Genomic DNA, 26,273 nt, shown 5'->3' on the forward strand with positions numbered 1-26,273 from the left:
CTTGCAAGGCTTCCACAGAGGAACAGCTTGTTAGAGGGACCTGTGGAGCTTGGAAGCTTTGCCAATAATAATTCAGGCTCAATTCTGAAGTCAAATATTTAGTTAAACAGAGACTGTCTGATGACTGCATTAAACACAGACGCATCTGAGTGAGCTTGATACTTCAGGTTTTTGTCAGTGTCCATTTCACGAGCTTGTAATTCCATTTTTCCTGTCTCCCCAGACTCTGCTCATCCTGTGCAGTGTTGTAAGACAACACAGAATGAGGTATTTCGGCAGAGCTGTTGTTCCTAGCTCAGGAAGCAGCCTGTATCACAAAGTCATGTTCTCTGTTTTAGGCTTAGGGATGATCCAGTATTATGGGATTGGGAGAAAATGACACTTTAGAGAAATTGAAGGTTTTCTTTGTTTGTAAGGAAATGTCTCAAGGAAGCCACGAAATGTCAGAGAGGGTTGGTGAGTGAGTCTTGCCTGGCAAGATGCTGCTGCATGAGGTTGACAAATATGATTCAGTCCATGTTAACAGCAACTGGAAGTTTCAACTGGTGATTTTGGACTTCCCTTTCCTGTCACTCTTACTTCCCAAAGCTGATAGGCCTTTAAATCCCTTGAAAAGATGAATGAGCTTAAGCTTCTATGTAGCTTGGAAAGTGAAGCTTACCTGCAATTAGCGCTGTGGCCAAGTTTGTTCCTGATGATGAGGTCACTCCTATGGATGCCTGACCAGAAGCATTGAGCTTACTGACACGAGTTTGCTACATCTTCGAATGGAGTATGTTCTCCTTCCAGCTGTGGAGAACTGGGCTGACATCTATCCTGCCGGACTACATGAGAAGCAAAAAAATAACTGCCCAGTATCATTTGTACCCGAATGATATCTTAAAAAATACGGGGGGGGGGGGGGGGGGGGGGGGGGGGGATATTTGTTATTTCTCTGATGCTTTGCTGAAGGAGGTTTAGAGGAGCCCATTGTGTTCAAAGTCTCTTAATGCCTGAGTCCCAGCTTTTACCAGTAGCAGGGAGGTTACTGGCACGACAACCTCTGTCTCACAGTGATGATCAGGTTACAGTAGTCATTCTGGCCTTGCTTTGAACTGTATGCCTTACTGGAGGACTGGAGGCCAGTCTTTCAAAATCAGGAACATAAGACTAGTATGCTCTTAAAACACCTTTTATGTGAACAAAAGCAAGTGTAGCAGGGAAGGGTCTAAAGGGTCTTGAATATGAGAAGAGAAATACTGTGATGGAGCTGGGTTCCTGAGCCTTCCTGGTTTGAATGTGATGAGTAGCTGAGCAAGTGTTTGTTTGCGGGAAGTGGGAACTGCTGCATCCTATAAACCAAGTAATAATCGTACACTAAGCCTAATCCCCTTGCTGACATGCCTGCAGGCAATGTTTTTATTCTCACTTTCCTGCATGTGTAAAAAGAGGGAGGATCCTCTGGTTCCTGGGCCTCTGAGGACTCTCTGACTCCTAAAGGCAATCTCTTCCCTGCTTTTTTCAGGACTAAAGTGTAGCTGAAATGTAGGATCTTATAACCATAAACCTCCAGTGCTGAAACCCATTGCCAGAAGCACAGCCCTGAGCTGCACTTATGCCATGCTGTAGGACTTCATGCAAAATTTGAAGCATAACAAAAAAATCTTGTTTCTGAGCATTTAATAAAAGCAAAGTGGAAGCAAAGGGTCACTAAACTGTGATGCCATTGCTCCCTTCTTCTCTGATCCCGTGGTAAACCACGGAGCGCAACAGGAGCAGGAAAGCTTACTGTTAGGAGACAGCAGTGCAGCTTTGGAAGCATTTCATCTCTCTCTCTCAGTAATTTTCTTCCAGAGCCTGAAACATCTGTCTCTGCCTCCAGCCACATGCAAGTGCACCGAAAGAGTTTTGTTCCAAGCCTAATGAGTAATTTCGTGGTCTCGGAATTGGGAGATGGGGGAGGGGGCTGGGACAGCAGCCGGAGTCATGTGCTGTACAAGGAGCTCTGCTGATGTCAAATCGCAGCCTGATGACTTTTCTTTTATTGCAGCCCACCAGGCTTCCCTTTAAAATCTGCTGCTAAAGTTGCCGGTGATCAGTGCAGGAACAGCTCCTACACAGGCTGCTGCGTTCCAGGGGCTTCCTCATTTCTGGACACAACAAGCAACATGGAAAATAATGACATCAGTGGAGAGGAGGTGGGGGAGCACAGCTGGGCTTCAGCTCTGCTCTGTTTCTGGAGAGAGCATGTGTGAATGCAGCAAGTGTTTTGCTTGTCCTGCTTCTGGCTTCAGCGCAATGTACTTGTAGAAGGAGGGACAAGGGAACAAACAACCCTGGACAGATGTGTAATCACATTGCTTGAGCATCTAGCAGATGATGCTGTGATGGGGTGATGCACACGGTCTGAGAGCAAATATAGAACAAGTTGATTCAAATGGTAGCAGGCCTCAGCAGTGTTTAAAAAGCACAAAGTCTAGCTTTCTCTTTCAGAAAGATGGGGTTATCTGTAAAGAGAGAGAATCTATACAGAGCACAGGGAACAGAAGGTAGATCTCGTCATACATTTATCATGTTTCCACCACAGGATCATTGGGACAGGCTTGCAGATCCCAGGCTCTGGAGCATAATTCCACGGACTCACCATATTGTGTTTATCTAGGGCAGAAGAATCCACAGAGCTCTTCCTCCACCTGCCAAGGTTCTCCTGGTCTGAAGAGGAAGTTTATATTCTCTTGCTGTGACTCAGCTGTGGAGCCTGACTCACTTTCATGCTGTTACTCATGGAAAGGGAAAACCAAATGGCAACCAGTCTGTGCCTGTAGACACCTGTAATTCTCCAGCTTTCTGCTGTTAACCTCTGAATGAGTTTCTGTTTATAGACAGTAACACACTTATTCTGCTGAAGCTTTTAATACTTCTCTCTACAGAGAAAGACTGATGGGAAAATAAAGTTTTCTACTCCTAAAGCTAAGAGGAAATGTTCTGAATTTCCATACTGCTTGTGGAATTCCCAAAATGGGACTATTTCAAGCAGACGCTTCACAGGGGTAGCAATGGGCTGGAACCAGGTGGAGTGACCATCAGGCAGGGCTGGGGACAGCTGCAGAGTTACTGCAGCTCCTGAGCTGACCTCTGTGGTCTGGAGGGAGTTGCTGGTGGTCTGTCTCTTAAAGATGCACAGCGCTAGGAAATCCTGCTTCCAGTAACGATGGCTTGTTGGTGACCAGAAATCTGACTTACCAGCAACCTGGACTTCTGTCCCATGCCTTGACTCCCCACTGTGATACAAGGACTGTAGCTGCTTGGGGTTCTGTAGGCTGTCAGTCCTTAGAGGAAGGGATGGTGTTTTACTTTGTGTAAGCCTTTGTTGCACTGCCAGCTCAGGAGTCTCTGCTCACTTGAGAGCTGGCTGTGCCTCACTCATGCGTATTTTGACTGCTCATCCAGTAAACACTGGGTCCTGGTTCCTTCTCTTGCAGCATGATGGGTGGGTTACTCTGTGTTTGAGACTGCACAAGCATGAGTCAGATTTGAAAACCTCACCCAAGATCTGCATAGAGAGGCTTTAGCTGTGAGGTGGGAACTGGTGCCTGCCACTACAGCTGGGCCAAACCCAGCCTTTCCCATTTCAGCCTCATTCCATGTAAAAACCACAGTGCAGCCCTTCCTGCACGGCACAGGAGAGCACTGTGAAAAGCTCCAAGTGGGTGGGCTGTCCAGAGGACAAGGAGGTATCTTGGACCTGGAGCAGGGGTTGAGTTAAGGCGGTTTCCTCTGGGTTATGAGAAGCTGAGGTCCAAGTCACTGGGCTAAGTCTTCCAGAGGAGGCTTGGCCTGAAGCCTGGCTCTCCCTTCTCAGCAGCCTGCTGCTGGGTGAGAGGCCACCCTACAGTTCTGCTCTCTCATTGTTCTCCTTGATCCCACCTAAAGAGCTTTGATCAGAATTGTTCCATGGACTTGCAAATGAAAAGCTGGGGCTTTGGTTATTTTCTGGTGGAAAAATATTTAATTGGAAAAATTCCTGCATGGCCTTGGTATGCTTTGAGCTGGCATCCTGCCTGCCCCTCTCTGAAAATGTTGATGATTTTTGAGTGCAAGCGCTTCTTGTGCAGCTGGTTTCTTTGGTTGCAATCCCTCACTTAGGTTTCATTTTACCTTGAGCAGATGGTAGGAGCTGGCCTCTCGTTACATGGCACTGAAGTGACCTTCTGGGGCTGCCTGCATGTCCTGCTGCCCTTCATGGGAGAGCATCGCTGAGAAAGGCCGGAGTTCCCGTAGCATTTAAGGAGCAGACACTGCCCTGCTGCTTCTAGCTGTCTGCTGCTAATACTCACCACAACCCCCAGCTCTGGCAGCCGTGTTTGCAAAAAGCTCTGCGGGCAGTGGAAGCAAGCTGGTTTCATCATGACAATGTAGTTATCCTTTTAAGGGAAAATTCCCTCCGGGAGCCAACCCTCAATTACCTCCTGCTCCAGTGCCTTCTTGCTGGAGATGGCTTGTAACACAGCTCAGTTACAGCCACAGTAACTCAGTCAAGAGCCTAGCCACTCTGAAAACAAATAATAATTAAACTCTGTTGGCCTCCGTTGTTTGCTGAATCTAGAAATTGGGGTCAAAACCCAAAGAGCTGGCTCCTGTCATCAGTGCCTTTGTGCCGAACCCATCTGTGGACATTACATCTTCAAACCCAGACGCTATTTCCATGGTATTAGTGGCGTTGCATGCAGATACTGTGTTCTTCTCTAAAGAAGTTCATTGCAATATTTGGGAGCAGTGGGTAGTACAAGGCTAGTGATAATTAGCCGATGCAAGTGTCTACCTAAATGCCAGGAAACTGGGGTAGGCAGTGGCTGCTTTTCAACTTGCGGTTACTCGCTGTGGTGAATAGGAGGGGTCCTCCGAGGGCCCTGATGTGGAGGCCAAAAAATTCCTTCTGTTCTGCTGACACGTCTCATAGTCCACAGGGGCGATGTCTAATCAGGACGGGGCTGCTGCAGAGGTTGCCCTCTGATTCTATTGCAATGAGCAGAGCAGGAGCATGCAGAGCTGTAGAGAACAGCCTGTGCTCTTTCTATTCTATAGGAATGGTGGCTTTGGCTGCAAGCCCCCAAATTTACATCTCTTGTGTTTAGCGCTGATAATATCATCATTCCAAACGAGCTGCTTACCAGAAGAACATGACACTCTTGAATGCAAGCCCGTCACAGGAATGAGACCAGAGTCCTTCCAGAAGTTCTAGGGACTGCTTCCTTTGACATCTGTAAGTTTACTGTGATTGTCCGAGAAAATGGCATTTTCTCTCTGAGCAATGACAGACTTATTTAAAAAACACAACCCTGTACCTGTGCAGCTACTGTTGTCTTAAGCCAAAACAAATAGACCACCACAGCCCACGGCCTGACTGGATCACCTGAGAATGAAACTGCTCCTTGGAGGAGCAGAGGAGCCAGACTGGATTCATCTGTGACCCATTTTGAAAGAAATGCACAAGAATCCTATTCTGTCTGCCTAGGTCAGACAGAAAGAGCTTTCCCATTTATCAACATTCCCAACGGTTTGAATTCTCTTCCCCTATCTAGAGCAAGGGGAAAAAAATAATTAAAACTTCTGTAAGCAGACAGGAAGCAATCACATGAGTTCCATCAAAATATGTAATTTCATACTTTTAGAAACTTAGGGTAAATTAAAAAATGTAAATTAAATGAAGTGTTGAAATTGTGTTTTCATGCTACAAACTGTCCCTTTTTGAAATGTCAACTTTTCAAAGCTTTCTTCTTACTTTTTTTAAACAGGGACACTTTTCCACATCTGTAGTCTTCTGTTAACTGTTTTGGGTTGCTTTTTTGCCCTGAAAATGTTTTGCCAGAAAATTTCTCACCAGCGATTCCCATGAGGCCCTGATTCCACCCTTGGAAGTGGGTGGTTTTGGACTCGCCAGCCGAAGTGTGACTAAGCTGAGAGCAATCCTGTCATTTGAATACATAACTATTGCTGGAACTGATGACCTTTCAGAAGTTCATTAGTTCTTGGCAGTCAAAAACACACGGAATTTATTTGCCTTGTTCAGTAAATTCAACCCGTGCTGTTGAAAATTCAGCGTTGCTCCAGAGAAAGAGCTGATCAGAGGCTCTGTTGCTTGGACAGGAATGTTATCCACGTGCTGGGGACTGGCACTGGAGAACATAGGTCCAAGCCTGTATCTCGTGTGATATCCCGTATGACATCTGGCCGTGTTTTTTGCTTTGAGCTTCATTTCCCCTTCACCACTGTTTCTTGCAAAGATGTACAATACGTGAAGAACGGGGCGGTGCTTTGCTGTCATGGTGATGTGGTATAAACAAATGCGGGGTATTTTGCCAGTATTTCAAAATTGCCTTCTTGTTGCGAATGAAATAGCAGAGGAACTTGCAGCTTTGTTTGCACAGATCCTCACCCAGTTAGTCATGCTGGCTTGCATATCCATTGGACTTTTGGAGATTTTCTAGTGTTTTATCAATTTCAGTGATAAATATCCCAGCATGCAGTAATGCGCTACATAACTTTAATCTAAAACTGATTAGCATTTCTCCTTTAAGAAGGATTTCTTTCTGTGCAAGGTTAGGTTTCTCCAGAAGAACAAATAATTTTCCTCCAAAACTACTTGAGTTTTTTTGGGTGGGAGGGAAAAATATTAATATAGTTAAAAACTTCACCGAGCATCTGAAACTATTTAGAGACCAAGAGGGAATTAAATGTTTCAGTAAGGGGTAAGGGAAAGCCAGTAACCAGCTTTCAAATATCCTTATTTCTGGATATGACCCTACTGTGTAGTTCTGAGGGAAAGGAGAGTTTGGATCTGTTTGTGTTGCCTGTATGTCACATCCTTACCCATGAACAGGAGATAGTACTTAGCATTGCCTCCCCATGTCTTGCCCTCTTCCTACCACTGACCTCTTCTCCAGTACACACTCTTACCATCTCTGCTCCAGATGGCTTTGTCTTTTCCCCCAGAACATCTCCAGAATACTTCAAGTTCTCATTTCTTATTTTAAATGAACAATATGGTAGATTTAACACCTGTCTGTAGTAGTTGCACAGTATGTCTTATCCACTTACGGGCTAGAAATAATTCTTTAACTGTCATATTGCCCAAAGAAGGCAGGATTTGGAGGTCTGTTCCTATCACTGCTAAGGGTTAAAAAAGTTGTCAAAGGACAAATTCTTAAAATTGTCTTTTTGGTTTGTTTGCTGGTTTTAGGAGCACTTCATCTGGTTACCTAAATGTTCAGGTCATCTAATGTTTGCTGCAAAATGTCACTACTGCAGCAATTAAAAATAAAAGTATCTGCTTCATTCTTCATGGTGAGAAGCTCCACTGTCCCTCCTGGCTGCACTACAAGGCGGAATTCATTCCTGGTCACAAACCACCTTAAGGTACTGGAAGATGCTATAAAAGACCTGTCAATAGCGTTGTTGGTCAAAAAAATTGAGGTAGTTCTAGCTTGGGTTCCCAGCATTTTGATCCATTCATTCATTTAGCTTGAGCAAATAATTTTAAAATTAATTTCCTGACTTTGAAAACTGATCACATTCCAAAGCATAAACTTATCTCCCATGGGGATGTAGAAACTTATCATGAATCCAATGGGGGCAAAAGGTAAGGAGGTTTTTCTTGGCAGCGGCACAACTAAAACTTATGGACAGCTTCTACCAACATAGTGCTGAGTTTTCCAGGAATCACTTGTTCTGGCAGAGAAGGGACATGAGATGGGAAGGTGAGGAGAGACAAGAACTGAAATCTGAAGCTGGAAAAGAGAAGAGAATAAAGCTGGGGAGGGCAGGCCAAGCTGAGGAGGTGTGAGCAGGGTCGCAGGGGACATGTAGAGCACCATGTTTATCATCTCACAGTGCCTCAGTGAGAGGGAAAACAGGGTTAAAGACCTGAATAGCCTGTGGTGTTTATTACCCCCTGAGTCTGGTTGTTGAGGCTTCTGTCAGTGTCCTGCAGAAACCATATGGCTGAGAAGGACCTCAGGTAACGGTTTCATCCACCTTTCCATGCAGAAGAGGGTGAGATGTACCCACCTTCCCTGCATACTGCTCTTAAGAAATCCCAGTGGTGGAGATCCCATTCTAGAATACATCCACCCTGGGCCTGGAAGTTTCCTAAATAGAGGTCTTTAATCCTTTTTTGCTGCAAGTTAAGCCAACTTTGGTTTTTTCCCTTTATCCAGTCAATGTGATAAGCTGTTGACAGCCATCCCTCCTGTAATAACTTCGTCCAAACGGCATTTTGCAATATTCCACCATTTTCTTTTTTTTTTCTATAGGTGTGAATACACGTGCTTTACGTCACCTTCAGTAACGATGCACTAAGGTAGGATTCCTTCACCATGTCCTCATATATTGTGTTTTACAACCTCTGAACTGCTAGGCTGGTCTAGCTCAGGCAGAAGGGACTGACACTGAAAGCAGGAGATGCGAGGACTACGCCTCCAGCTGCTCTCTGAAGTGAAGCTGGTGGGACTGGGTCTCTGATACCCAGGAGCGGATGGGAAATACGTGGCTTAAAATACCTTGCATTGATCGCAGGCAGCAGGACTGCTGCTGAGAATGAAATTGTTAATGGTTTGTAACATCACATTGGTGGCTGTCACAGGAATACTGTGGGTTGCTTAGCCATGAGGTAAGGTGCTAGAAGAACATGGTGACTAAGTTTCCTGGAATAAATTAAGCACTGGCTTTCTGAAGTATGTGAACTTGCATATCATAAAAAAACGGGGATCTCCATTCTCTAAACATGGTGGATAACTTCTGTGCCTGCAAATTGTCTCTTTAAACTGGAAAGGGCAAGTCTTGGAGAGCTTCACTGTTGATGACTCATATTTTAGATAAAAACCCACATTTTTTAATAGCAAGAATAATTAGTCATCTGAGTAGAGCAGCCAATGCTGTAGTAAATTTTTTGGCACCCTAGGACTGGAAGAGCTCTTTCTGCTCTTTTTCAGTTGCAAATTATTGAGTCCTGTGCAATCACTGGACGGAACCTAAGACCTGCATTTTTTATTTCAGTTCACGTGATAACATAGTCTCTTTAAACCAGTAACCCATGACTATCCATTGGATTAAAAGGAATTAGGCAAATGTTTCATATGCCAATATTATGTATGTTTTCTTTTGCATTTTTTTAGATCATGTTTTACGTGGTGCTAGACACTTGCCTTCCTTACCAACAATTTAAGGCCAGAATGCGATGTATTGTCTGTTTTCTTAGTGTGAGAGGAAGAGGGTGCCTTTCTTTACAGTGTATCTATAGAAATAAACCCTGTGTCTTGGAGGTTCCTTTGAGGAACAGCCCCCTTCCCAGCAAGGGGTTAGAGGAGTTGCTAAGCTCATTTTTTTTAGACAAATGAAGCCAAACTTGTGCAATAGGATGGCGTGTATATTGCACTCTTTTCCCTGCTTCCTTGTAACTTTTGAACCTACTGACCAGTTCCTGCCCAGTTTTCACAAAAGGGAAGCAGTCACTATGGTACGAATCTTCCCGTAGCTTACTGGCATCTGGGCAGAGGAATGAGGCTCTGGTTTGCTTACCACCACAAGGATGACTGCTGAGCTAGCTCAACATTTTGTAGACACCAGAGAGTCCACATGAAGCTGTTAAGGGCTGCCCAGACAGCACTGCTGGAGACTGCACTTGGTGAGGTCTCCAGCAATGAGGATGCTTCCCACTGCTTTCCAGAAGGAGCAGGAGCATATCCTGGCCTCGGCCGTGCTTTCTGGCCAAGGCAGCCAAGCTGGCAGGCAGGGATGACTCAGGAACTGCACTGTGTGCAGCAGCAGCTCCAGCTCTGTGCCAGCCGCAGCCCCCAGCGCTTCTCCTTCCTCCAGACTTGCGGTTAGCACAGCATCTAGCTCACCCCAGCCTGACCACAGCCTGTACAGCATGCCCTTCTCCAGGGTAAAGCCTCCATGTACTGCTGCTGGTGGATCTTTGCTCCTGTTTAGGACAAATGGCTCTTAAACAGCTGATATTTAAAAGGGGGGTTTTATTGCCAAATCTCAAAAGCTCTTTACAAGCAGGAGACAAAGTGCTGCCTTTCCACGGGCTGCAGCAGTTGCTTTTCAGATAGCCATCCACATTTGCTTGCTTGCAAACTCACTTCCTTCCTGTCACAGACATGTAACCTGGCGGCACAGCCCAAAACACAGACTCAAGCCCCAGCGCTTCATGCCCAGAGGGTTTTCAGGCACAAGAAAACCAGCCTTAGTGCAGCCAGAAATTAGATGCAAGTTTAAATGTTAAGTTTAAAAGAAGATTAAAAAAAAAGTGCATGGTAGCAGGGCATACCCCGAAGATGGGACTTAATGTATAAGGTCAGAGCAGACCAGGATCCTGTCTCTGACTCTGCCCAGCACTGCCATTTTCAGAGGATGATGTAAAAACACCCCAGGAGGCAGCTACAGGAGAACCCACTCCCCAGCCCTAGGCACAGCCTGGCTTATGACCAGAATGAGAAGAAAAGTGGGAAAACTGCAGAAGGAACATGATGGTTTTTTTCCTGCAAGGTCCAGGTGAATCAGGTTTACAGCTGGGCTAGACATTTTACGATGAATCTACGAACACTATTAGAAAAAATAGTTAAAACCAAAGAGTGTCTAACATAGCATTTTCAGCAGTAGAGTTACTGGGTGCTATGGAGATTCCATTTAAGTTATACTTATTTACAAGACATAATACAAATCTAGTAAGTTCTGTTAGTACAGCAAATACAGTAATTAGCTGTAGCTTGTAAAATGATTTAACTTGTCCATTTCTTAACAGATACAGGGTGTTTTACCTGTTAAGATTCCTACTGATGGGTATTCAGTAACATGTCAGACATTTATTCATTAGAATATTCAGTATAATATAAAAATATACAGTAAATATAAGCACATCCTGTAGGTTTGGCTGTAACAGATAGGGATGTCTGGGTATTTTCATCAGCGCTTTGTCAGACAAGTATCCACAGAACATACTGCCACAACAAAACACCTGTGAGAGCAAAAGCCTTTGTATATAAATTAGGGGACTGAGCTATCCCATAAGCTGTTTTCATTTTCCTGGGTTTTCAGTTCCAGGCTTTGATTTGCCCATCCTGGAGTTTAGGAGTGGCTTCAGCTTTGGGATGTGAACCTGGACCCAGAGTTTGCCCTGGTTATATTCCTGTGAGTGTGAACTGTTTTTTCCCCCATCTAATTAATCTCTCGTTAAAGAACTGCATCTTGCAAAAGCCTCCCTGCTCTCTGTAGCTGATGTCCCTTGACTTCCAGTGCACACCAGGTTCTGACAGCTCACATTCATACCACACAGTGTTCGGTAAACAAAAGTGCACATGCAGAAAAATACATTTAGATAGCAGATAGGCACTGATTATTGTCTGTGTTATTAGCCCTTGTCCTAAGTATGTCTGGAAAGGTGAATAAGACCCACGGTTCACATTGAATCTACAGCAGCAAATGACACAGATCCAGAGTTTGCTCCAGGCTGCGTGCCTGGGAGTGGGCTTAGGACGTAGGAAACTTTTTGTCTCAAAGCAGAGCTTTTTGGCACCTGAGCCCTGAGTGTTTTGACTGTGTAGAACTTTCCACGTGAGAGAATAACAAGTGAATTCCCGTGCAATGTCTATGGCTGTCTTGAGAGGGGGACAGACCACTAAACCCAAGGCTGGTTTAATCAAAAGAGGCAGAAACACCAGTTCTAGTCGCTGCCTGTCTTGCTGGCTCTGGGCGGTGAAAACCAGGATATCTGGAAGCCCAAAACCAACATTTCTGTGCTTAGACCTGAAGTGCCCACTGCCCAGCCTCAGAAGAGGCTTAGATGAAACTTTACTGAGCTGCTGCTATGGAGGGTATTTGCAGCCTGCTGCAGCCTTGTGGAACCTGGGAAATTATAAAAGAAAGAACAGAAGAAAAAGAAATGGGTGAGCTAAGAGGGCAGTGCCAGCAAATGAGAGACGAGATCTTAGGTAGCATGTCACTCCTTAAAACCAGACTGGGAAGATCACCCTTTTCCATGCTTCCAGAGTCTGGCTCAAGCAAAGGAGAAGCCCTTCAGGCTGTCACACGATTGTCATCAAGAGCAACTGTAGAGATTAGGGGAGGGGACGCAGCCCAGGTGAGGGCCTAATACAGCAGTGGTGCAAAGACATGATTTTAACACAGCTGTAATCACAAAAGACCACGGGAGCTGTGGTTGCTTTCAGTGGGTGGGCAGGGAAGTTGTGGGAATTGTGCCAGAGCCTTCTGCAATGCCTTCCTCAGACCCTTCTGTAGCGATGCATTTTTATTTTAATGTACTTAAGCCACTGGGACCAGCCCCAAAGTTGTGCGTGCAAAAAGCCTTTCCCTCCATGTACTCCAATTACTGATGTCTGTGCCAAACCGTGGCTTTCAGGCTAGCCAGGACACAGCAGGTAGAGACATGTTAAATAGGAAGAGGGATGTCATCCAGACCTGCTGCCTGATGCATGCTCTTGTCAGTTAACATCCCAAGACAACACAGAGAGTGAGCCTACAGCTAAAGGAACACACATCCCAGCTTCCTAATGACAGCTCTCCTAAGAAGCTCCTGGGGCTCTCCTGGACACAAGTTCTCCAAATGCCTGGCTAATTGTTCCCTACAATGATGAGGGGATTCAGAGTTACCAGATAGGTATGATCCTCAATAATAAATGTGTTGCGTCGCCAGAAGACACTCCTTCGAAGGCCAAGTGTAACCTCTTTGCCTCAGTTCCCTATTAACGAAACAGGAACAATTAATACTCGCCTAGCAATGATGCATTGAGACTTGTGTTCACTTACACAGTGCTTAGCACACCTGAAGCTCTGCAGAGCCAGACTCAGTGCTTCATACAGCTGCTCCAGGTCTGAGGACGCTACTTGTAGCCACGAACTGGCCAGTCTTTGTTTGCCTCTGTGCGAGGTCACTTTTTAATCGTGGATGTGGTTTTATGAGTATCTTTGGAGAAGATTAAACCATTTATCTTTACATTCCCAGATGTACACTGGGCCAGGTGGTCTGGGAAACCTTGCCAGCAAGTGAACAAACACTGACTACATTTATCCTTAAGTGATGTAACTGGGAAAACCAGATAAGTGCCAGTGTAATTTGGTATCTGCTTCTCTGTAAATACAAATAGACAGAGGCTTTTGCTAGAATAGCCATTCTGCTCCTTTCAAAAATCTGGCTTGGTTTCACTACTAGTAATTTTTAAGGCCTGATTCATGGAAAGGACTTTGGATATAGTCCTTAAAGAGCATTCACATTTCTGAAACTGTTCAATGTCCTGTAACTTTCTGCTGTGCTAAGAGGATTAGAACTGAACTGGTATGTACAACATGAAGAGAAAAAGATGCTATAACTGAAAGCTCATTTCTGTCCCATAAACGTGGTGTGTGCACAGCAAAACACCACCTTTTACACACTGGCCTAGCAATGGTACAAATCATAAATGGCAAATGTTTAGCTTTGATTTTGAGAAAGAAGTCTCTTCGAAGAGTATGTCAGGGAGCACTTCTTCTATAAAGAGTCACTAGATCCTTTTGCTTTTCTTTCTGTTTCTGTGTTGCTTCTTTTTTCAGTTCTCCGAGACCTTTAATTTCTTGCAAAACTTGTGTAGCTTGCCGAAGTTGCTCTACTGCCTCATTGAGCAATGTCTCTGCCATCACTGGGGGTCCATTCCCCTCCTGGGCCTGTTCCAACCCTTCACGCAAAACCTTCTGCAGAAGTTTTTCTGCCTTTTCCCTTTCATTAGCAACTTTCTCCTCCATTTTAGCTAAGCATTGATGGGAACCCTTGGGGAAACCTTGGCTTGGAAGTGCTCTCTGTGTATTTTTGGAATCAGACAGCAAGTCTCCCAGAGAAGAACTGCGAGGTTTGAGACCTGAAGTGCTTTCTGCACACTCCTTCTCCTCCACAGTTGCTTTTACACTGTCGTGGTCTGTTTCTGTAGCTAAGGAAGTCTGTATCTCTTCTGCTGAAGTCTGCTGTTCCTTCTTGGCAGAGGTTCTCCCATTTCCTTCTTCAGCTTCAGCTGTTGGGGATGTGAACTCTGCTACCTCGCTGGTTGCAATCCCATTCACTGGGGGCTTGGACCTGTCAGACTCCAGGTCTTCCCAGCCCCCGGCTTCCAAATCACCATGGCTGGAGTTCACTGTGGCTAGCATTTTTTCTGATAGAACCTTAGGAGGAACCAGAGGCTTTGTAACATCTGCAGCAGCAATCTCAGCAACGTTGTCTTTGCTGCTATCTCCTGATGATTTCAAGTCTTCTGTGTTTTTAGGCTCAAGGACTGGTTGGTCCCAAGCTACTTTTAGCTTGTCCGGAAGAGGAATTGGTGCTTTTGCTATGCCCCTGTTGCTGACCTCGATGAGGTTCTCTCTGTTCTCCTCGCTTGGTGCTTGGGATCCTTCCACATTCTCCTCTGGGTTTACAGAGTCCTCTTCCCCGGCATTTACACTGTCCTTTGATGCTATGCCTTCCTTAAGCTTCTTATCTGGAGGCAACGGAGGAGACAGAGGTTTTTTATGTTCCTGGTCAGGAACATTGTTCCCTGCATCTTGGTCTTCTTTTGTGCCAGTGGGTTTTATGGGTGGCATAGGTGGCTTTGGAGTTTCTTTCTGGGGTGGTGCATTGTCACTTTCACTGATGGTGGAATCCAAGTTTGGCGGTCCGTTGTCCACTATATCCAGATCTAGTCGCAGGATACCATCTGATGTAGACTTGGCAGCCTGAAATAGAAGAGAGAACTTTTTCAGTATCTACACCATCATCAATCCTGTGCTCCATCATTTAAGTGCAAGACCCTCACAACCAGCACAGCAAGCAAGGGCTTGCCGCTTCACACATCCACCCCATATATACTTAAGAACTGTCAACACTGCAAGAAGAACCTGACTGATAACAAAAGCGGTGCTCTTAAGGGCAGTTTTTTTCTATAGCTCAAGAGCAATCTATGGAGCTTGTGCTTCTTCCATGCAGCATCGCCCTGTGCTACCCTCTAACATTCGTAGCCAGCTCTACCTCCGTTATTCTGGTAAACGAAACCCAATGTGATCTGCTGTGCTAAAATTTAATGAGCTATGATAATCATCAGTCCCAAACATTTCACCCAACAAAGAAGAAAGTTGGGTGAAGTCATGTACATTGCAGCAAATCTTAAATGCATAGTGAAGCACTTTGATCCCCCTGCACAGTCCTGCTTTTCCCCCAGACCAGTACATTCTGTGAATGTCACAGGCATTTTGCTGTTATTTTCTGACTGATAGTGCAGCAACTTGCATGAGAATATTGTGCAAAAGCCAGTAACCATAAGCAGTCAAGAATTAGGACAAAAGCACAGAACTTATTTTACTACTTCCTTCAGAAGAACGCCTCAAAGCCTTAATTCTTAATTTTAAGAGTCCACAGTAACCTTAATTCTTGGTTTTCCTGTCGGTGCTAAGTGGTCAGCTCTGCTATATTTTAATTCTTTATCCTGTGGTAGCTGAATCCCTCTACCCCCTTCATTTACCAACACGCCTACCCAAAGCACACCTCCTTTCTGCTTTTGGGACTGTCATAGTTTTACTTGAACATATAAACCAAGCTGATCTTTGGACTGCTTGGCCATGGATACTATCGCAATATTTCTGCTTGCTTCCTCTAACTTGATGTCATCCCTGTCTTACTGGGACCAAGCCTCAGCTGGTTAAACCTCCTTCAAGCCACAGGCTGTGTGGAAACCACTCTAGTAGGGTTTTTTTTTCCTAAAAAGGATGGACTTCGTAAAGACATTGCAGTGTGCAAGCTCAGTGCCCCAGAGGGAGAAACAGGGTGACAGTTCCTGTGTGAACCCAAAACCACATGAAGGCGTAGCTGTAGCCAGGGCCAGACTTCTGCAGCGCAGAGTTCAGTTAAGAATCTCTCTTTGCCTTTCCAGGCCATCAGAGAGACAGAGGCAAGCTGCATCCTGGCAGCTTGGCCCTGACCCGTCCTCACCTGGCCGGCTTTGATACTGGAAATCATTGTTCATCCCATTTCTTTCATGATACTGCAGCCAGCAGCCACGACACACGTATTTCTGCAGGCTCTATCCACTCCCTTTCCCCTCATTCCTGCTTCTGAACTTGTAAGCCAGTTTCCCCTGAATTTGGCTGAAGGTGAGAGGTCTTACAGGTATTAACCTCAGAGGTATCTCGTGAACATAGTGAGCTGAGCAGGGGAGAGAGATCTTTTTAGTGCCTAGGGAAGGGCTTCCTGCCTTACCGAACCCATATTAGGCAACAGAAAATCCACACTTCAGTGCTGCTGTGACTTTTGTCATGTTTTCTCCTGCGGTTTTCTGGAGGAGTGGATGGGAATCTATGATTCATTCCCATGCATTTCTCTAGAAGAGACACTCTCCCTCCATTTCCATGCAAAGTAAAAAGTCTCGGGGCATCTCATTTTCTGCACGAGGGTCATCTGAGTGCCATGCAGACACATAAGTCAGAGTCTTGGAAGTCTGAAGAAAGGAGGTTTGATTTAAAAACCCTGGCTGAGATTAATGCTCTGCTGAAATATCAATCTGTCTGTGGAAACTTTTTCATAAATCACAGGAATCACACATTAGTAAGAACATCTCCCATGGAAATGAACTGCAGGTTTATTTTGTGCTGGTTTTTCTTTCTTTTTTTTTTAAGTCACAGATCCAGAAAGTCAGTTAAGAGTAGACAGGCTAGTCCATAAAACTGCCTGGGAGAATAATGTATTCTGTTTCAGACCTAAGGAAGGGCTTGTAAGCTTGAAAGCTTGTCTGCTTTTTTCGGTTAGCTTAATAAAAAATACAGCTTCTCCCCACAAACCGTGCAGTTCTTATACCTTTAGACCACTGTGGCTACAAAATCATCAATTCTTAGAAGATAAATATAGGAGCTTCGTCTCTTCTGATTAAAGTGAAACTATAATGGCTCTCACCAGATGGTGAAGCAGCTCATGAGTTATGGAAAGCTAAATATATTGTAATGTGTTGCAGCAGCTACAGTTCTATGGGAACCTGGAGCTTCATTAGGTGCTGGTGCAGTCTTTCCCAGAGGAAGCTGTTTCCCTTGTCAGCTTTCTCTGGGCTGTCTGTACCTGGGGTTTTCCCTGGGGCTTTGTACCGAAGTGGATGGAGCAGCTCTTGTGATCCCAGCTGGGGAGATGGCTCACCCCAGGGGCATGCACTTACCTCCTTCAGGTGACTTCTCGTGGGTGGCCTGCGTCCGTGGGTCATTTTCACCCTGTCCCGAGTTACATGGTCCAAGGAAAGGCTCTCATCTACTTTCACCTTTAAAAGGGAGAAGAGGAGGGAAAGAAAAAAGGAAAAGGGCCATTACTTTCTTAAGATATGTCTATAAAATTCTCAGTCACACATGAAGGGATGCAGCATTTGGATGAATATTTCACAACTACAGTCTTTGCCTCAGACTTCAGTTGCAGTCCGCCTGCAAAGCTCTGCATGTACGTGAGGGATATGAAGGTATCTGTCCTGTACAGAGCTCTGTTCATCTAACAGACATCCCAAAGCAACGCACCCAACCTTCAGAAGTTTGTGATGGCTAACCTCCCCTCTACCTAAGGGGCAGGGAAGGAAGGACACAAGGCAGCTTTGTTGTCCTTGCTGCAGCCTGGGCTTGGACCAGCTCCTGCATGTGGCAGAGCACAGCGCTGAAACTGCTGTTGCTATCTTACGAGGTGAAAGCTCATTAATAACCGTGACCTGACTGTGAACTGTATCAGCAGTGCATTGTTACAGACCTTTCCTTCTACAGCTCTAATGACTGCAGGATGCTGAAGAGAAGGTGTGAGCAGTGACCTGGATTAATTGCAACTCTAGCTGAATTAACAAATTTATTTCCTGGAATCAGATGAGAAATCCACTGCCTCCTGCATGTGGGGAGAGAAGTCCCAGCCCCCTGGCAAGTATTTCTCTGTGCCGGCTCCGTGACTGCCCACCCACCCATGCCATGATGGCTGAGGGCTGGAGCCTGCTCCACACAGAGGGGCAGCACTGGGGATGGTGGAAACATCAGTGCGTCCTTGGTTTGCTGACCTTTGTACCACAAGTTTGTACAATAGGAAAGCTGGCAAAGGTGAAATAAGGATTTAAAGGAGAAAATGGGTCCCAGTCTCTGGCTGATATGGCAGAGTGGGTTTACAGCTCTTTCAGCAGAGAACAGCTAATCCAAGCCAGCTGAGGGCTTGACCCATTAGCTTGTGCCTGGCCTGTGCAGAAATGCTTTAAATCTGAGGTTTGATCCTTACTGGAATGAATGAGAATTAGAGGCTGGCTCCCTTTGAGAGCCCAGGTCCTCATAAGGAGGATAACCCCAGGCCACAGGCCAGGGAGGTGACCTGAGATCCCACCTTGCTGTGCTGCCAAGGGGGTGTGCAGAGTTCACTGCCCACCAGACGGCCACGTGCTGTGCCACTCCAGGCAGCTCCGACCCCGAGCGGGATTGCTCCAGCAAGGGCTGAGCTGCACTGCATTACAGGACGTCACATCTCCCACCCGCTGAAACATGAGAGCAGACCTGGCTGCTAAGCTCTCTGCTGCTGTGTTTTATCATCTCAGGCTGCTGCCGGTCCCAGCTGGTCCCTTTAATCCCACGTGCTGCTTCCCACTTGGTCCAAGGGCCTGAGGAACCCCTACGTCCCACTACCAGCAAAACCTTGATACTGAGTGCCATTTGCTTAAGCAAAAAAAGGAGCATGTTCCAGCCTCTCCTCCTGCTTTTGCCCCCTTCTGAACAAAAGCAAAGCCCAAGCTCTCAGAGTTCACATCTCCAGCACCGTATCTGCAGCGCTTAGGCCTTTTCTCAAAAATTTTACTCATTGCTTTCATTTCCTTTGTTAAAGATCTTGCTGTTTGCTTCGTCCCCTTGTTACCCTGACCATTTCTTCCTGTGTCATTCCTGTGATGGTGGTTTTGTGCACTTCCTTTCAGTTACTGAAACAACAACAGAACAGACGTTGCTCCTTTGGTTTAGTCCAGGGCCGATTTACAAGCTAACAGGGAGCAGGTCAAGGTTAGTCAGGCTCTAGAATGTGCAATTTTCATCCTTCTGTCTGTGCAGCAGAGTGGGAGGAGAATCTGGGAGTGCAGGTGTGCTGGGGCCAGCTGAGCGGCAGGCATGTTTGGCTGGGGCCATGATGTAACTTTCCACCAGACTTCTCTCCAGACTGCAAGCGGAATAGCTGGTGGACTGAGTCACTTCAGATTTTTCCAGTCTTGAAGGCTGGGCCATGTCCTAACCAAATACCTTCATCTCCTTCAGGCTGCTTGGTGCTGAGGATCACGGCAGTGTGGGCAAGACTAGTCTCCGGGCTGCAGCTCCAGTTTTACACGACTCAGCGCTGCAGCTGCTTCTCTGCACCAGCCGCTTCCACCAGGAGAGGAGAACTCCCGTGCATGTGCTGATCCCAAACCCACTGAAGTCACCAGACCATCTCCCACCGACTCCGGTGAGGTCTTGCGACCCATGGGACTCTGGATGAGATGTTAGCTCTTAGCAGCACATACCACCCCTCTGGCACACCATCTACTCAACCAGCTGCCTGGGCCTCCCTGCATCTAATCCCGGCCAGGAGAAAGGGAAAGGCAGTGAGATGTAGGAGGGTGCAAATGGCTCTCTGCGTGTTCTGCTTTCTTGAGCTGGGAACTGAAGTGGTTTAAAGCTCCCAGCCTCCAGGGGAGCAACCTGGCCTGCTTTGCACACCATCCCTCTCTTTCTTTTGACCACGGCTGGCATGCGGGAAGGACAGGGAGCGTGGGCGCTCGGGCAAGTGCTGCTTTTAGCTAAAAAAGCAGCGAATGAGAACTGACAGAGAAATACAGGAGTTTGAACACTTTTTCTCTTACCTCATCAAATACTTTGTTTTTGCCTCTATTGATCCCTTCATTAAGAGCTTTTATCCATGATTCCTTTTCTTCCAAAGTTGGAGCTTGAAATTTGATATCATGAACCTGCAAGAACAGAGAGTCAATTTTTGCCTAAGCATTCCTGTCAGGACCAGAGAGGTAGCTCTGCTCTCTGTATATCACTTCAGGTTTTATATAACATCCAGTTCCAGCCTGTGTTTAAACTACAGATTCCTTTGTGCTTTGCCAAGTACTTCATAGCTCTCATGAACAGGATTTTGTTATGCTGAACAGTTTGTTGCTGTAGTTTTATTTTTGCAACTAGTAACTAAAGTAGTTAGAAAGTAAGAGTTTCGTCCTTCTGCAAAACATTTGGAATAGCTCTTAGAGCAGCGGCGAGTTGCACAGCAAACAGTGACACTGACTATAAGGAGTCAGACTGAAAGTCCAAGTAATTTTGTGCTGGTTCGGATGCAATGAAGGACTTCATCGCCAACTTCCCCCCCGGCTGCAAGCAAGGGGAGGGCTGTGGGCAGCAGGTTCTGCCTGCTTCCCTCTTTCTGTGGCTCTGCAGAACAGAACTGATACGGGAATCTGGGACTCTGACCTTGGTGGCACTAAACCCAATTCAGCTGAGCACGGATATGATGAGGCGTAAGGGCAAAGTCAGTGAAAAAATGAACCATATCTTCTGTTTGCAAATGAAGAAATACAGCAGTGGACACTAGACATACACTCTCTGGGGTTTGAACAGCTGTACTAAGAAGAAGGGAAGAGTTGGCCATAAAAGAGGGAGTTGGCAAGAAGCATGGGACACAAATAAGGAGGGAGTGGTGGGACTGCATGGCCTGTCCTCCAGCCAGCCAGCTCCCTCCTTCTGCCAGGGAAGTCCCGTGGCTTTGCTCAGTGTTTTGAACCTCTTCTTGTACGCAGCAGGAGCAATAGGTAGGGTATTATTTATTTCACTGCTGTGTTCTCTGAGCGCCTCACTATTATTATGTAGCTTTTCCCCAATGTACACTTCAGGTGAGAGCAATATCATCTTCACATTACAGGTGGCTCTATGGCAGACCGGCTTGGATCCAAATAGCTCCTTGAAGTGCCCTAATCCGCACTGCACAGGCACACAGAAATACTCTTCTGCTAAAGAACATTATTAAAGTTGAAAAATCAAGCCCTTAAAAATTAGACAATCCCAACGTTGCCGGGGCAGTCCTAACTCAGCCTGCTATGCATGTTCCTGCTAGTACCTTCCTTAGGGACACAAGCAGCACTCCTTACAGAGCCATCCCATTGTGTGTTTTATCCTCGTGGGTCAGTATGTCCTACTGATTGCACTCTGCTCAAGCCCTGCCCTGAAAATAGAATTACCGATTCCCCCAATAATCTTTTCTTTGCTGCTTATCACTACAATATCTGGGGGCTTCACAAATTACTTTTCAGAGCAACTGCAATTATCCACTTCTTCTCACAGGTGGGGAAGTGAACTACATTCACAACACATACTAGTGGAGTCTCGTTTGGAATAGGTTTTGGGGGTTGTTAAATGCTAAATATCTTATAGGTATTCTGCACCTTCCCGTTGCCTTCAAGAGCTTACAACTGTGTTGTGGTCCCAGCCTTTTTGTAAATGAGGCCGCACATTCTGAAATCACAGCAGTGTCTATATGAAACTAGGGCTATATAAAATGAGGGTGACAAAGCTAATGGTGACTGACAGTCGAATGCTCTTAGCAGCTCCCTGTTTTGTTGATGGCACAACAAAGCAGCAACTGTTCTGAGTCTTAGCAGCTTCTGAAGGTACCACCAGAAATTCTGCAGAACTAAAGCCTGATCTCCTTACACCCACTCCTGTTGTTTAGCTAGAAACCAACGGCCCTTCCCTTCTACATTTATTCTTTGCTTCAGTGCCATGGTTTTACATGTGCACATCACAGCAACCAAGTGCCAGACCCTCACAGCCAGCACAGCAAGCAGGGAGTTAAGAAGCAATTTGGGGAAAGATTATTTATTCAATTAGTTTGCACATAAGGTGATGGGACCACATGTCTTCCTGAGAGCTCAGAGAAGAGGTTAGGGCCTGAACCACAGCCCTCTGGAAAAAGAGCCCTTTGTCTGGGGTGCAGAAGGGCCATGCTAACCAGGGAACCTAAGGGAAGGCAAGGCTCCAAAACAGAGTGACAGCCAGATTTTGTTTTAGTCCAAGCAGGCCTGGTTTTGTGTGTGCTTAAAACTTTTTTTTTTTGTTTGGAAACGATTTTGCCCCAAAGCTTTGTGATTATAAAAGCTTATGAGAAAGCTCTACTTGTGAGCAGCTGAGCTGCTGCACTGCCTGGCAAAGACCTGGCAGCCTGCACCAGGGTTTAGAAATCTCCGTACATGTTGTTCAAGGGAAGGATTCCTGCCTCACTTCAAGCTTCCTCTTCCAACACCACTTTCTGTGCCTCATTCTCAGGCCCCAAATAAAGCCTCCAAGACTGTGACTAAGCGCTGGTGTCAGCAACCCTGCGGCAGTGCAGAGCGAAGCCTTGGGGGGATGGTTTGTCATTAATGAGAAGCCGAGATGCCCCTCTGGCATGCAACCCTCTGCCGCACAGTGTATCACTGACCTACCGCTGCAACCACCAAAGGCAGACTCAACGGATGGTGAAGGAAAGGGACTTGTGGAAAGATGCTCCCAAGGCAGCAGCAGAAACAGCCCTCCAGCTCCCCAAAGGGCTGGCTGAGCTCTATACACTAATCTGAAACTCCCAGGTTGGCTATAAACAAGAAACAAATTCATTTATCTTGTCTGTATTTTTACTCAATTGAGTATTCACAGATATCAGAGGACGCACCTGAAGATGGATACTCCCCACAAAACATTAAGCAGGGTCTGTTCTCCGGCAACAGTTTAAGGCAGAGAGTCAGTGACACCAATATAAGAAGGCAGCAGGCTGGGTAGCACATTTGCTCTCCTCCTGCTAAGCCAGCTGAGACTGAGTCACACCATAAACAATAGGCTGGTGTGCCAGGAAAAGCTGTCATGGCTAAACTTAATGTGATAGTGACCATTGTAAGCCCTGAATACAGACTACGCAATTTACTGTCAGTTAACTCAGAGCACAGCACGGCCAGTCAGCTCCTGCTGAATCACTGGCTGGATGTCATGCAACAAGAGGCACACACACGGGTCACTGTCCATGACGGCAGCGAGCATGGTCTCCCTGATTGCTCCGTGTCTTCTCGGAGACATCAGTCTCTTCAAGCAGTGACAGTCTTACAGCTATGCTGACCCTGCTTTCCAGGAAAGAGAAGTGTTTCTGGGGTCAGTCTGTTGTACCTGCACTAAATGCTTGAAGAGACAACCTCTGGAGAACTGTATAGGTGCAGTTTAAGACCTTTACCAACACTAGCTCTTTGCTGAGCAGTTCTGCTAGATGCTGCTGATCTGCAGCAGAGGTGGGCAACAGAAACCTGTGTTTGCTGCTTAGCTGTTTTAGTGCAAAGCCTTGTGTCAGCTCCAGTTCAGTGGGGCTGGGCTAAACTGGACTGTGAACTGCTGGTTTAGGTGTGGGAATGTGTTCTCTTCTGCTGACTTTTGGTTACAGGGTGGTCACCTCCAGAAGAAGCCAGAACAGAGCTAGGTCAGTAACATCTTAAACTACCAAAGCCCATCTACCAGACATGAGGCCATCTCCTGCCACCTTCTACAAGACTTTGTCAGGTCAGATCATAGAGGGAAAAGTGGAAGCCAAGGGACTGGCACTTAGGCAATTCTGGTGGTTTTCTGCAGCTGAACCAAGAGCTACCTCATCCCTGGGGATAAGGCAGCTTCTCTGCCAAATTGGCAGACCCCAGGAGCAAACTCTTCCATGCACAGGGCAAACATGCCTCACAGCTATCTACTGCAGCTTCCAGGCTGGGCCCCCGATGAAGGCAGCTGCAGGTACCTCCAAAGTCAACGAAGGGAAAAACAAGCATTCGAAGTCTCCACCCCTGACTGCAGGTGCAGCGTTCGTGCCTGGCCATGCTAGGAAAGGATGTGCGGGGAGCTGCAGTGCTGGCTCATGGACTCCTTCCCTTGCTACCACCCTCTTTCTTCCCTTTCTTAAGACTTCCCTGCAGCTGAAGGCTTTCAGACCTCCTGAATACCAGACTTGTGCCAATCTCTGTAGTCTCCAGGCAGTTTACCCCAAGCACCATTTACACTGCTTTTTGCATCGTGAGTACATTTGAAAGTCCCCCGGCCAAGGCTGCTGCCCTTTCTTACTAGCTCAGCTCACTGCATCCAACAGTTTTCATTTAATTGCTGTGGGTGGAACAGAGCATTTGAGATTTCTAAGCAGAGCAGGTCTTTTGCACACTGCCAGCTTCCTTTGCTGAAGAATCAAAGCTCAGGGGGCAGTGGTTTCTTTCAGTTCCATACCAGTGCAGGCGTGTGACACGCTCATATTGTCATAGCTTAATAAAAATGTCATCCTTGTGAACAGGGCAAGCAGAATCTGGCGTACATCCATCAAAGACCACTGTCTAGTAAGGCAACTTACTTATTCGGGTGTAACTTTAGCTGCAGAGTAGTTTTAACTGACTGATTCATCTCCTCTCCTCTTGAAGAATATCCCATCCAAGATTTAAACTGGGATTCCCCTACAGCTAAGCTGGACTCCCTGTATTCAAGTGGGAAACTCTTATTTGTGCACTGAAACAGAAATGGCCTTTCCCAGCTTGTTTGTAAGCCCCACAGACTCACTGGATTTCTGCATTCCTCAGTCTTGTGCTCAGGAGAGGGGGCAAAAAAACCCTAGCAAGATCTGGCAGGGTTTGGCGAGCCAGCTTACAGGGTGATTTTAAATTGTGGATGGCAGCAAGCCTCCCAAATGGAAAATGTTTAGCTGATATATATCGCCACAGCTGCAATTTCAAAACAGAAGAAGGACAGTTGTGTACATTGGCCTCCTAATTGAAGCCTGTTCTAACATCTGCCAAAGTATGTTGTGTGTCAACACCCTCACCAGATTCCCAGCCAAAAGGAGGGTGGGCGGGGAGCTACAAACAGGGAACTTTTCATTTATTGAAGCCCTTCCTTTCACCAAAAGAGCCTTATAGAAAGTAGCCTCTATCTAGGTCTCCATTTAATCAGTGGCATGAAAAATGGGAACTGTAAACTTGCCAGCATGCCAAAAGGATGAAGTTACCCTTTCAGGGCACAGTTTGGGCATATCTTTCTCCTAGCGAGAAATGAAAGGTTTAGGAACAGGTCTCACACCCTGTGTTGATTCATGCAGAAGTGCAGAGACATATACAGCTATTACACACTTCTCTCTAAGTAACATACTGGCAGATAATAATAATTCCTACTGTGCCACCCATCTCTGAGCACACAGACTTTTATTTGCCTCCCTGGGAATAGGTGCGCACTTGTAGTTATTAAGCCACCCTCTAGAAAACACACTAAGTCTGCCAGAGTTAGCCACTTTTGATCTAAAATTGACATTATTTCTGATTAATCAAGCTACAAAACAACCGCTAAACCTCCACTTGGACTGGAGAGACTCCCTGCTCTGGGATCTGGCGCTGTGCAGGAGCTCACTAGCCCAGGGTGCAAATTTCCAGGCCACCATCACTTTGGTGCATGGTGCTTAACAGTGTTTTTCTCCCCATTACAGACTGCGCCTACTTGCAAAATGAACATCATCCACCTTCTCTCTCCACCCCCACGCTAGTCCATGTGAGTGTTTTGGGGCAGGACAGTCCTTGTTCTGTTGTTTTGAATGAAGTTTAGCACAATGATGCTCTGAACTCAGCTGGGGTCTTATTATATGAATAAACACTAAGTGACTGGAGTGAAAGAATAAGCAACAATGACAACGAGGACCAAACAATCTCCATTTATTTAAACAAAATGGAGACGGGGGAATGCAGGCAAGTTGGTATTTTTGCCAGTTCACATTCTTATGGAAATGAGTATGTTTTGTCCTGCACAACCTCTCAGATTTGCATGGGGAGATGTAGGAAGATCTCTCAGGTCAATAAAATCACATTGAAATTAGAAGTAAGTCAAAGTGTCATGCCTCAAAGCAACAAGAGAAGCATCCCAGCCCATAAAGATGCTGGAATGGATAGCATATAAGTAGGAACTAAGGAGAACTTTCAAATATGCATAGTGATGATGAACATAAGGTGAGCATGTCCTTGCACACAGTGTTCAGATGGATGTATAGCTTCTTTGCAGTGCCAGCCTGGTGGTGAGGTTCTGGATCTAACCAGATGCTGCGCAGGAAGCTAAAGATGCAGTTACACGAATCCTGCAAAATAAATCTTTTCTCCTAGGAACTATTTGACTGCAAGTAACTTTGCGCTGGACTTTCTCAGATCAGTGGTTCCAACTCCAGGAACTATCTCAGTACATGGATCAGGATCATT

At 46.0% G+C, this 26,273-nt stretch overlaps 1 protein-coding gene across 1 annotated transcript in view; it reads right to left on the reverse strand.

Moving 5' to 3' along the window:
* Positions 1 to 9,993: 9,993 nt before the first annotated feature.
* Positions 9,994 to 26,273, reverse strand: part of PLEKHO2 (pleckstrin homology domain containing O2) — a 28,763-nt gene continuing 12,483 nt past the window's right edge. Inside the window, exons 4-6 of the mRNA XM_040601196.1 lie at positions 19,869 to 19,973; positions 17,196 to 17,294; positions 9,994 to 14,736 (exon numbers count right to left, since the gene is read on the reverse strand). Coding sequence (XP_040457130.1) covers positions 13,510 to 14,736; positions 17,196 to 17,294; positions 19,869 to 19,973 — 1,431 coding nt within the window. The 3' untranslated portion in view covers positions 9,994 to 13,509. The remainder of the gene's footprint in view (positions 14,737 to 17,195; positions 17,295 to 19,868; positions 19,974 to 26,273) is intronic.

This window comes from Falco naumanni, chromosome 7, assembly GCF_017639655.2.
Source record: "Falco naumanni isolate bFalNau1 chromosome 7, bFalNau1.pat, whole genome shotgun sequence".
Lineage (NCBI taxonomy): Eukaryota > Metazoa > Chordata > Aves > Falconiformes > Falconidae > Falco > Falco naumanni.